Here is a 13,162-nt window from a genome sequence, read left to right as displayed (position 1 = left end):
GTCCCTCCAGACCCCTACTCAGCTGATGCCCCCACTGGTTCCGAACTAGAGTCCGAGAAGCAGCCAGGCAAATGCACGCGTTTATCTCACCAGACAGGGAGCAGGAACACGGGCCTGAGTGGGAGCTCTTGGCTATTTGGTAGAGGCTGGACCCAAGCCGGGCCCAGTTCTCTGCCCCTCCCAACAAGAAAAAACTCTCCTTTGCCGTCTGAGAGAGCTGTGGCTCACAGGGACGGTGGGGCTCCTGGAAGCTGGGCTGACTGGGGGCAGAACCCCTTCCCACAGGATGGGGAACCCCATTACCTCCAGGGTCAAGGTGGGGTTGTCCAGGATGACGTCCCGCTCCACCACCACCTCAGACTCATCTGGGACCTTGCACACGGCTGTGATCCGGATCATGTTGTCTGACTTCAGGTACTTCTCATACTGAGCGTACGAGATCTTTACGGGATGCTCTGCCTCTGGAAGGAGAAGCCAGGGGATCCGAGTGAGGGGGAGTGGGGATGGCTTCTGAACCTTCCTCAGAACAGACGCCAAGCCAACGCAGGGTGAGCTGGTGGGAGGATCTGCAGCCCCGGGCTTGACTGAGCCCTCCTTGGGCCAGGTCCTGTGGGAAGCGTCCCCCCGTCAGGGTGGGCTCCAGAGCAGGGGACAAGGAGGCCCCAGGACTCTCTCTGGCTGGGCAGATTCCCAGGAGGATGGGCTCACAGGGGCTAAAGATACCGCTGCTTCCTCCCCACCCCGAAAAATGTTGGAGGGCCTTTTTTTTTTTTATTTTTTAAATTATTTGTAGAGATGGGGTCTCTCTATGTTGTCTGGGCCGGTCTCAAACTCCTGGGCTCAAGTGATCCTCCCGCCTTGGCCTCCCAAAGTGTTGGGATTACAGGCGTGAGCACTGCGCCCAGCCACAAGTGTCCTTCTGAGGAGCAGTGGAAGAATACAGATGCCACCTAATTGCCAACAACAGTAGCAATCATGACAGCAATACAATAATAGGTAGGAAGGGAAGCCAGGGTATTGGCTAAACAAACGCTTAGGATCCTCCCCGTCATCTAATAGCCTGGGGTTCTACTGCCACAGCATCCCCTTCATTCCTCTGGTCTCTCCTGCTTCTAAATCATCCACACACCAGCCAGACAAAGCTTTAGAAGGCTGATTTTGTTTTGTTTTGTTTTCTAAATTGCTATTCTTCCGTGTCACATGTCACTTCAAAAATCTTCCATGGCTCCTCATTGCCTTAGATAAAGTTCAGACCCCTCAGCCTGGCCCTGCATCACCTGTTCCTTAAAAGAACCTTCCACACTTCTTGTTCTGCCGACAAAACAGGCACCTTTTTGCCCCCATATTTTGACTCACATGGTTCCCCCAGATGGAAATGTCTCCCCTGGCTTCTCTCCATGCATCTGGCTCCTTCCCCATGCTTTAAGTCCTCTCTTCTGACCCTGGGGGCCGCGGGGCCCTCTTCCTACCCTACTGGGCTTAGGTGTTCCCTTCCCTCAGGCTGTCATGCTGGGTGGCCTGGGGGTGCTCCAGCACCCACAGTATTACATACTCTTGCAGGTAAGACTGTGAGGAGGAAGCTGCCTCTGCTTTTAGCACTGGAGGAATTTGCCATCCCTGCCCCAAATGTGGAGAGGACAGGCCCTTGCATCAGCTGGTCCAACCCTTGCCATTAGTGACCACCGAGGTTCAGAAAGGGAGGGAGACTTAACCAGGGTCATCTAGCAACTACTTGGCAGATGACCAGACTCTAAGACCATTACACCTGCCTTATCTCTCTTTTCCATTCCATTCTGCAAAAGGGGTTGTTTTTTTTTTTAACCATTCCCATCCCGTGAATTTTTTTTGACTTCCAAAATTAGCTCTTTTGGCCAGGCATGGTGGCTTATGCCTATAATCCCAGCACTTTGGGAAGCCAAGGCGGGAAAATTGCTTGAGGCCAGGAGTTTGAGACTAGCCTGGGCAACATAGTGAGACCCTATCTCTACAAAGAACTTCTAAAGTTAGCTGGGCATAATGGCATGCCTATTGTCCTAGTTACTTGGGACTACAGCTACTTGGGAGGCTGAGGCAGGAGGATTGCTTGAGCCCAGGGTTTGAGGCTGCAGTGAGCTATGATCACTTCAGCCTGGCAGACAGAGCAAGATCCTGTCTAAAAACAAAACAAACAAACAAAAACAAACAAACAAACAAACAAAAAAGGCCCTTTCTTTGAGTTTCTAAGGTCAGTAACAGCCAGGCAGTTGCTTCTGATATTGAAAAGATTTCTGCTAAAATTCTGCCAGAAGACAGATTGCTAGGGGATGCTGCTTTCTGACAGGTGTGACACCTCTCAGTTTCTCTGGAGACAGAATTCTTTCAAGATGGGCAGTATAATTAATCAGTTTCTATTAGTTCCTTATGTGAAGCAAATAACTACCCTGCCCTGTTAATCTGGCTTGTAAGTCCAAACTTTTCATAACAGCTTAAAGGATTTTACCAATGTGGGCACACCTGCATTCTAATCCTTCCACAACACAACCTTTATCTGCTCCACCTTTTTCCCTTCCCATCCCTGCTACCCAAGGGCAAGAAGTCACTGTTCCTCCCAAATGCTCAGACTTCTAAGAAAACCTGTCACTGTTGTCAGGATTCCAGAAGGTCCACCCACCCCGTGGCAGCTGTGGGAGAGCCATGGACCAAGGTTCAGGGCCCCGTGGTCATTGCCACCCTCCTGAGGTCAAATTTGAAAAGCGATTTGTTGTGGGCGTGGGGGTGAGGTGGGTAAGAACAATACAACATAGAAAACAGGGGGTGGCTCTGGACTCAGTGTCAGGAAACCTAGGACCAAGACCCAGCACTGCCACCACTATCTATGACACTTTATCTCTGAAGCAAGTCACAAATCTCTCCCAGCCTCACTTTCTGCCTCTGTAAGATGGATACTGAAAATCTGCCTTTTTTTTAGAAAGTCTAACTGTGTGAGGTGGTATATACTTGTAAGGGATATTGTGCCATAGCTATGACCTGCCAAAGCCTCCCTCCTTCCTCCCTAGGGGCACAAAAGGATTTTAGTTGGCACCACCCTGACATTTGGTTGGCATCACTCTGTTCATAGAGACAGCAACTTCCAAAGCATCAAGACATGGCTTAACCACAGGGGCCGCTGGCTGCTCCATTGTTAGCTGACTAACCCGGAGCCCGGCAGACACCCTGCAGCCCCAGAAGGCCGTTGGCTACCTTGGATTCATGGATCCCCTCCAACTGCGGGATGCGTTACCTTCCTCGGGGTCCAGGGACATTGTGGCAGAGTCCTTCCACACTTCATGTACAAGCGTGCCATTGTAGACGATGGTCCAGGCTGTCATGTTCACTGTCACTGTCTTCGTATCCCTGCTCAGGTTTTTGAGCAGTAGGACCAGGTTGACTTCTTTGCCTACTGCCAGCATGCCAGCGACCTTCAACTTCCCGATGATGCTGGGCTCCTGTTCCTCTCTTTCCAAACCCATTGAAGACGTTGCGCCAAATGACGCATTGGGTCTAAGTTTCCCCAAAGCCTTTTGGAACACTTTTCTTTCCTGGTCAGAGCCTGTGTGGTGGGAAAAGACAGAAACACGCCAGGGATGTGGTGGCAACCTGGGCAAAGGACAGTACCCTGCCTGGACAGGTGGCCTAGGACTGGTGCTGGCTCCATTGCTGCCCTAGCAGGCATTCGACTTTCGCAGGTCTCCAGCTTGCCTGTCTTAACCGGAGACTCACAGACCAGTTGGTCTCTGGCGCTTTTCCAATCAGCTCTAAATTTCCCAAAATCTGTAGAAAAGCTTTATCAGCACCTGCACACATTTACTATGTGGCTTGATCATTTGCTTGTGTTAATTAGGTTAGATTTCATTTTTTTTCTGATAAAATGTCTTTTGTGAGACTTAAAAAACAGATAATTTCAAAATAAATCATAAGAACTGAGCTGAAAAAGATTAGAATACATTCATAAGCCAAAAAGCAAGGTGATGATTTAGAACTGACTTAATTAAAAAATTTTTTTTTGGTAAACCATGTTCTTCTGCCTTGTTTCTAAAGGTGCTTTGAGAGTCAAGGAGTGACATTTTGATCTGTGCCGGTTGACAAGGACTTCCCATGGTCGGTATGGTTCCAAGTTATGACTAGTTGAAATTGTCAGTTTTCAAAACTGCAAGGGCTGGATAAAAGGATGGGTTTTCTGACTCTGACTCAGGCTATGGGTGCTGCTGAGTGTGATGGCATAAGTAGCCCACAGAGAATGACAGGGATATACCTGAAAATGGCTCTCAGGGCACACAGGGCTGAGTAACTGACTGCAAGCCTCTGAGCCAGGGCTGACTGAGCAGTTCCAAAAGGCTTGACCTGAAGATAGATCTAGGAGAAGGTGTTGACCTTCCAGGGACACAGACAGAGGTACACAAGGAAGAGTGACCATGTTGACATCTGCAGACCACACTTAGTTCTCCCACCTTCCCCAACAACCTGTGAAATGCTTAAGGCACTGGATTACTTTCTTTTCTTTTTTTCTTTTCTCTCTCTCTCTTTTTTTTTTTTTTTTTGTGGCAGGGTCTCACTCTGTCACCCAAGCTGGAGTGCAGTGGCATGATCTCAACTCACTGCAACATCCACCTCCTGGGTTCAAGAGGTTCTCCTGCTTCAGCCACCCGAGTAGCTGGCATTACAGGCGCCCGTCACCAAGCCCAGCTAATTTTTGCCTTTTTGGTAGAGACAGGGTTTCACCATGTTGGCCAAGCTGGTCTCAAACTCTTGACCTCAGCTGATCCGCTCACCTTGGCCTCTCAAAGTGCTGGGATTACAGGCATGAGCCACTGCACCTGGCCCAGATGACTTATTGTAAGCATTTTATGATACAGCAAGCCCCTTCCCATAAATTACAAGTGATTTGCAGAGACTTCAGAGGCTGACTCGTCCATGCCTATCAAGTTAAGGCCCTAAGAAGAGACACAACTTGTCCAGACCACTCTGAGATGGACTGGGCCAGTCATCCGCAGAGGCAGAGAGGGGGCCAGTTCCCTGGTGTCTGGACCCCTGGTCTAAGTTTCCTCCCACACACCCTGCTAAAAAGGAGGCAGGCAGCCAGATTACCTAAGCTGGTAGTTCCTGGTGGGCTGGGTTCCTTTTGATGCCTTCCCATCCTCTATTCCAGTTGTGAGTCCAACCCAGAGCTGAAGGCAGTGCATGGATCTGAGCCTTCTGTGCCTGCCACCTTGAAGCAGGTGTGTTTGCACAATGAGGCTCGGAGCCTCAATGCCTATATAGGTCACCTGCTGGGTTTACTCAAGACTAAGCTTCCTCCTGCTGTTTTCTCCCTTTGCTGTTGCTATTGCATCAATACTTAGCAACCTATTTTATGAGCTTTTCCTCCCTGGGGCCCTCAGAGAGAAGCTAGAATCATTAGGTAAGAAGATCTGGGCAGCATCAGGCAGGGTGATCTGTCCTGTCACGTAAGGGCTGGGGCATTGCTAGGAGTCCTGCAGGGACCCCCTCCCCCACCCCCACAATGGACCTGCCCATTCTCCATTGTTTAGGAGGTTTGACTGAGACAGCCAGAGATTAAGGTGTGGGGTAAGGTGAGGAACCCCACAGGATCGTACAGCCATGTAAGCAGCGCCTGCAAAATAGTCACCTTGGGAAGTCATTGTTCCAGTGAGGCTATAGAGGTTCAAATTGATAAAGATCACCACTGCTATTTATCAAGTCTTGACTATATGCCAGGCATTGCACTTGGCACTTTGTATACCTTAGCTCATTTAAATGCCGCTGAAGACAGGCATTGTTCTTCTCATTCTTCGGGTGAGGAAGCGAGGGCTCAGAGATCAGAGGAAACTTCCTCGAGGTCACACAGTTATGGCTGGTAGGGCTAGAGTTCACCTTCTGCCCCTGAGTTTTTGCTCCCTGGCCCCCTGTGTTTGTTTCTACATCATAACATTGTTGAAAATACTTGCCCTACATCTCCACACCCCCAGCCCATCTACAGTGTCCTCTGTTGCATCCCCAAGGCCCAGCATGAAGCAGGCACTCAGTAGGGGCTCAGAATATGTTTATTGACTGAGCAAAGGTCTATCTGAGCTCAGTCCTGGGAATGACCTGCAGAGGAAGACTGGGGCCAAATTGAGGCCACCAATCTCATAACCCTAAAATTGTGCCTCCAAATGTTCACAAATACCAGCACCTGGGGGGGCACCCACCTGGACTTGAAGTCAGACCCCATCACCTGCGCTCAGCTTTCCTTTTTTGTAAACTCGGCCAACACCAATAGCCAACAGTCACTTAGAGATTCAGGGCTTACTTTAGGGGGGTACTGTGTGCACCTTTACGAGGATGCTTTTCTTGACCCCTCAGAACCAACTGTGAGGATCAATGGAATGAACAATTTCAAAGCATTTTAGAAAGAGTGAAATGTTGACCCCATTAAGGAGTGACTGTGGCCTGCAAGAGCAAGCACTAAATTACTTTTGGCTGTTTCTAAAAATGAACTTTGTCTTCAAATGCAGAACTTTTACCATCATTGAGAATTCTCCAAGAGATGCACTGCTGGTTTCAAAAGAAACTCTGGGCAGTGAATGTAATTGAGTCGAGGCAGCCTGGCAGCAACTGGCCTTCCAAGGTGACTTTAGGGGGACGAGCAATGTATGGATGCCTGAGATTTCAGGAGCTCAGGCATTCATACCATGTAATCACACCTCATCTGGCTTCTTGGGAGACCTCCAAATGAGCACAGTGCGAGCCCAAGTCTCTGTGTTTCTTTGTCCCTTTCTTTGTTCAGATGGTTTTCTCCCTGAGTTTCTCAGAGGCTAGGGGAGCAGACTGAAGGAGAAATCTCTCCCAAAGCTCTTGCGGGCCTTTCATGGGGGCTGTGTCTCTCCCTGTGATGTTCAGTCATGGTGCCGTCACCCTAGCTGTGTAGTTGAGACAGGGACACAGCTGGAGATGGGCTGGGTTGACAGCCACCTGTGCCCTGCAGCAAACTTGCACTGGCACAGCAGCTGCCCATAATGGTTTTGTTCCCTCTGGAAACAGTCCTGGGAGGTGGGTGTTAGGTGCTAGGGAGCAATCCTATCATCCAGGCAGAACTGGCTGCCAGTGCGGGGGAGGGTGAGGCCTTTTCTCCTCTCCAGCCTCAGAGCCATCCTCCCACAATAGAACCTCTCGCGGCACTGCCCTGCCAGCATCCCTCCTACCTTCTGGGTACTTGTACTTGTCTGTGACGTCCATGCGAGCGTTGCTGCCCACCGCCTTGGTGCTGATGTACCTGCCAATGGTGTGACTGTTCACGGAATTCTTCCTCTGTATGCCAGTGGTGTCATCGTACAGCCAGGTGATGCGGTCGGCATTAACCTCCGCAAAGACAAAGGGCATGTCGAAGTTCAGCTGCACATCACCCTCTCGAACACCAATGACTGAAGCGGGGCCGCACTGGAACACCCCTGGAGGCCAAGATGCAGAGACTGGATATATGCCAAGGCCACAGCCTGCCCAACGCCCAATTCCCCAGGGCCTTCCAGGACCACTGCAAACCCCTGCCTCTGCCCCGCCCAAATTCCTTCACCCCTGACTGTGTGTCCCACTCATTTGGCATTCTGCAGACACCCTCCTGGGCTATGATTCTCTTGCTGGTCAAACTCAACCTCTACATGAGACTACACAATTCCACATTCCGGGTGCCTAATCCATGCTGACCCACTGTCCTTGGTCTGTTTCCTAAAGAGGAAAGTCTTGCTGTCTTGTGCTCAGGGTGGCTACTTCTTTTCTACCTCTGCAAATCATTCTGGCCTAGAAGCTCATCACCTTCCTATTCCAGGAAGACTTCCCTGAACAGGCAGCCTGCAGGGACCTCTTGTTCCTCTGAGCTCCCAAGCCTGACCATTTCTTCCCTCTTCTTAGCACTCAGCATAGGAAGCTTAGATAGGTAGACAAATAGATGTCAATGACTTTCAACTTTTTTCACCACAACCCCTAGAAAGAAATACATTTGACATCTTGGCACACATGATAGAGAAACAAAAGTTTCACAGGACAATGGTCTTTAGTCTAACTATACCTTTTTTTTTTTTTTTTTTTTTTTTTTTTTTTTTTTTGAGATGCAGTCTCGCTCTGTCACCCAGTCTGGTGTGCAGTGGCACAATCTCGGCTCACTGCAAGCTCCGCCTCCCGGGTTCACGCCATTCTCCTGCCTCAGCCTCTTGAGTATCTGGGACTACAGGTGCCCGCCACCACGCCCGGCTAATTTTTTTTTTGTAATTTTAGTAGAGACGGGGTTTCACCATATTAGCCAGGATGGTCTCAATCTCCTGACCTCGTGATCCACACACCTCGGCCTCCCAAAGTGCCAGGATTACAGGCATGAGCCACCGCGCCCCAGCCTAGTCTAACTATATCTAATGAGCCTTGATAGTTTATGTTCTTTTCCCTGCTTTCCATTCCATTCCATTTCATTTTCTTTTCCTAAAATGATGGGTACAGCCCACTAACTAGATTTTATAACCACTAATGCGTTGCAATGAAATTTTCGGAAAATAGTGGCCTAGCAAACGTCTCAGTTACCTCCAAGCCCCCAAATCCAGTAACATGCACTGATTCTGGTAGAGGAGCTAGGGGTTGGGGGTGGGTAAGACTTAATTTTTATTGTTAGTCCTTTTAGAATAGTTTGAATTTTTTTCAAATACATGCACGTATTACTTCATAAATCACTTTTTTTTTTTAGACGGAATCTTGCTCTGTCTTCCAGGCTGGAGTGCCATGTCATGATCTCAACTCACGGCAACCTCCGTTTCCTGAGTTCCAGCAATTCTCCCACCTCAGCCTCCCAAGTAGCTGGGATTACAGGCATGTACTATCATGCCCGGCTAATTTTGTATTTTTAGTAGAGACGGGGTGTCACCATGTTGGTCAGGCTGGTCTCGAACTCCTGATCTCAAGTGATCCACCCTCCTTGGCCTCCCAAAGTGCTGAGATTACGGGTGTGAGCCACCATGCCCAGCCCCATAAATCACTTTTTAAGGTTTCAAAGAACAACTGAAAATGAGAGTAACAGACAAGACATGCTCTAGAGGTCAGAGAAGGGAAGACGAAAGGCTCCAGGAGAGCCTGGGACCCAACCCCTGATGGGGCAGGAGACAGAGGGAGGCCAGAGGAGGAAGCAGAGGCCCGGGATGGGGATGGCAGAGGCAGCCTGCCTAAGGGGGAGCTTGGTGTGGCAGAGAGAGCTGCTGTGGGTGGTGACCAGTGGAGAATGTGAACTAAACCCCAAGGGCAACAGGGAACCACAAATTTTCTGTGCTGGGAAGGAGAGGCTGCTGCAGTTGGTGCAGGAAAATCATTACTGGCAGAGGAAGGCTGCTCTCTCTGCTCACCTGGCTTGTGCCAAGGCTCTGTGCAGCAACAGTGGCCATTGTGGGTGCAGGGCAGACGCTCATTTAAACAGCAGCCAGAGCCAAACAAAATTAGCAGGGGAGATCTATTTTTAAACTATTTTTGTTTTAATCCCATCATGCATTCCAGAGGGAGAGGGCTTTGGAGTTACTTCCCTATCCTGCTGTCCACGACTGTAAATAACTGTGAGGCTCATGACTTAGAACAACACCCAGAGAAGTTACCTTGGCTTCTTTCCTGCGGGGTAGCATCCAACACCTGCCATCCACCGTACGAGGGGCCCAGGTCAGACCTCACAAACCAGCCTTCATTCCAGACATGGAAATTCCTGCAGATAGAACCAGAGACTGCAGCGCTTGCCCAAGACCACACAGCAGATGAGTGGCAAGACAGCACATCTTTGCCCCGACAGTGCAGCATGACAACGTGCATTGAATGAGTTTGCCCTGTGACAGCTGTTATGCTAAGCCCTGGTGAGCATCATCTCGTGGAAATCCTCACAGCACTGTGAAATGGGTACTATTTTTATGCCCATTTTATAAAAAGGGAAACTTGGGCTCAGAGAAGTTAAGCATGTAACAATGGCAGGGTCAAAATGTGGACCCATGTATGCCAAACTTGAAAGTCAAAGCCTTGACCAGCATGTACCTTTCTAAGGAGCAGAACGAATCCAGATTGGAGCCAGCCACCCAGGGGCAAACCCACACAGCTTTCTCCCTATGCCTGGCGGGGTATGTTTCTGTGCTTGGTGTGGGCCGAAAAGGAATGGGGTTGCTGCAGGAGTGACTGACTTACCTAAGAGCCACACCGTCTCTTGGCTGAGATCTGAACTGAAGAATGACACCTGCCAGTCCTCAAATGTTCTTCATCTTATGTCTCAATTTGTAAGCCTCAGTCACCACTCACCCCTCACCAGGCACAGCCAGGTAGCCAAGGTCTTACTCATTCTGTCCCCCAATTCTGCCCTCTTCTCTCCTCTCCACTCCCATGGAAACTACAGTCACACTGGTCTTGGCACTTTTCAGATCAACATGAAGAAAATATAAGTTCAACATAAATCCAAGTTCTAGTCAACACGGAAAAAATATTTCTATACTCATGAGGTGGAAAAGATAGTTCTAAGCAGACCACCCATCTCAGAAGGCATAAAGAAAGAGACTCATATATTTGAGTACATAAAAATATTGAAGTTACATGCAAACAAACAAACAAAAAAACCTGTAGCTCTGTTTCTGGTATGGAGGATAAGCTCAAAACAGATGAATCCTTTTGCATATAATGATAAACTGTGGCGAAAAAATGAAAAACTAGAAAAGACACCTGAGCATGAACAAAGCACAATGATTTTGGAGAGGAATCAGAACATAGAGGAAGCTGCACTTTTTATGAGTTTGCTCTAAGGAAAGGCCACATTTGAGGTTAAGTACGTGGAACAAGAACTCAACAGGCAGCCCACAGCTTTCTAATCTGAGGAACCAGGAATAGCCTGAACCAACCTGGGTTGCTGGAGAGTGAGGCGGGAATTCTGAAAAGAGTCAAGGAAGCTGCCCAAACCCTCAATCATGCATGGATGAGGCAGACCATGAGCCGTTCAGCTGGAGGTAAAAGCCCTGAACTGAGAGCAGAGCCACTGCCTGCGCAGGGGAGACAGTTTGCATGTTGAGTCACCCAAGATAAGCAGCTAAAACAAGATAACAGAATTCAGACACATCCAACGTCTGGGATATGAGCCAAAATTACTCAACAAACAAAGAACCAGGAAAATGTGGTTTATTCTCAAGGGAAAAGATAATCCACAGAAACCAACCATAAAATAATCCAGATGCTGGAATTGTCAAAGACTAAAGCAGCTACTAGAGCTAGGCTCAATGAAATAAAGGAAAATATGCTCATAATTAATGGAAAGAGATAAACTTTGGGCAGAGAAATAGAAAATATGAAAAAAGAACCCAATGGAAAATTTTAACTGGAAAAAGGACGAATATCTGAAATTAAATGATAAATAAACTTAATAGCAGGATAGAGATGACAGAGGAAAGAGTCAATAAATTTGAAGATAGATGGCTAGAAATTATCCAGTTTGAAGGCAAAGTGAGACAAATGATTGAAAAAAATCAATAAAGCAGAGAAAACATATCCAACATACATGCTAGAGATTTACTGTATCAATATTGTAATGTACTTACAGACTGATAAGAGAAAGCATACTTTCCTTGAACTAAGTGATGAAAAAATAAGAAATAGAAAAAGAAAAACATGCCCATAAATAGCAACGAGCAGGCAATTTTTATAAGAAATACAAATAACGACCAAACATATGAAAATAGTTTTAACCTCAGTACTATTAAAAGAAAATTAAAATGACAAAGAGATAACATGACAGAGATACATAGATGACACCTATTAGACTGACAGAGATTAAAGCATAGGGTGATACTCATTGTGGTGCTCATTTCCAGGTGGGAAAACAAGCAAGGTCATACCCCACTGGTGGGAGTTTAAATTGCTATGACCTTTGTGGAAAGCAATTTGGCAATGAGTATAAAAACCTTTAAAAATCTACATACTCACTGAGCCAGTAAGTCCACATCAAGGAATTTCTCCCATGGAAAAACTCACGTAAGTGCACATAGATGTATATCTAAAGGTGTCCACCGAGGCATTGTTTGTAATAGCAAAAATGTTGGAGCAAAAGTTCATCAATAAGGGAATTGGCAGATAAATGGTGGCAGAGCCATGGAATGGGATATCAAACAGCTGTCAGAAAGGACAAGCAAAATCAATCTAGTACTTACATGGAGAGATGTCTAAGAGATATCATGAAATAAGAAAATCAGTGTGACCAAACATCGTGTGTTCACACTCATAAGTCAAGGCTAAGCTATGAGGATGCAAAGGCGTAAGAATGACGCAATGGACTTTGGGGACTCGGAGAAAAGGTGGGAAGGGGGTGATGGATAAAAGACTACAAAGTGGGTTCAGTGTATACTGCTCAGGAGATGGGTACAACAAAATCTCACAAATTGCCACTAAAGAACTTATGTAACCAAATACCACCTGTTCCCTCAAAACCTATGGAAATAAAAAGGAAAAAGAAAAAAAACCTATGTGTATATACGTAGATGTATGATAAAGCCGTTCGTTAAAAAATTGTACATAAAACATTGGAGAAAGTCTCCAATAATTCTATTTTCTTAGGTATCCACCATTAACAGTTTGGTGTATGTGTTATGTATACAGTGCATATAAACTAAGTTTTATGTTACTTATTTCTGTAATGTTTTTATTTTCTATCATGTGAATTACTCATTACTTCTATAATTAGAAAATATATGTAAGTTGGATGATCATAGCTAACACAGTGTTAACACAGAAAGTTGTGTTCTGTGTTAATTGCATGTATTAACTTATTTAATCCTTACAACACCCTAAAAGACAGAAATAATTATTATTCCCCATTCAACAACTCTGGAAACTGAGGTTCAGGGAAGTTAAGTGACTTGAGAAGGTCTTACAGGGAGAAATTAAGCAGAGTGGGATTTGAATCCAGGCAGCTGGGGTTAAAAAAGGGAAACAGGTTAACAGTAGGTTCCATTTTATGTAACCTGATTTTACATAGGTTCCATTCCATATAATAGAATATGATGGATTTATGATGTATTTGAAATGATCTTATTTTTGACGATTTTTTAATGACATAGGGAGAATGCTCATGATATAATGTTTAGTAAAAAACACATGACTAGAACTAATGGTGAAGTGGTTGGTTTCA

At 46.8% G+C, this 13,162-nt stretch overlaps 1 protein-coding gene across 1 annotated transcript in view; it reads right to left on the bottom strand.

Moving 5' to 3' along the window:
• TGM3 (transglutaminase 3) overlaps positions 1-13,162 on the bottom strand; it is a 45,637-nt gene that overhangs the window by 5,469 nt on the left and 27,006 nt on the right. Inside the window, exons 8-11 of the mRNA XM_003273431.2 lie at positions 9,615-9,718; positions 7,200-7,445; positions 3,260-3,568; positions 304-461 (exon numbers count right to left, since the gene is read on the bottom strand). Of these exons, the coding sequence (XP_003273479.1) occupies positions 304-461; positions 3,260-3,568; positions 7,200-7,445; positions 9,615-9,718 (817 nt within the window). The remainder of the gene's footprint in view (positions 1-303; positions 462-3,259; positions 3,569-7,199; positions 7,446-9,614; positions 9,719-13,162) is intronic.

The sequence above is a fragment of the Nomascus leucogenys genome, chromosome 13, assembly GCF_006542625.1.
Source record: "Nomascus leucogenys isolate Asia chromosome 13, Asia_NLE_v1, whole genome shotgun sequence".
NCBI lineage: Eukaryota > Metazoa > Chordata > Mammalia > Primates > Hylobatidae > Nomascus > Nomascus leucogenys.
The sequence above is the reverse complement of the archived record's forward strand: the minus strand, read 5'-3'. Positions and strand labels throughout refer to the sequence as shown.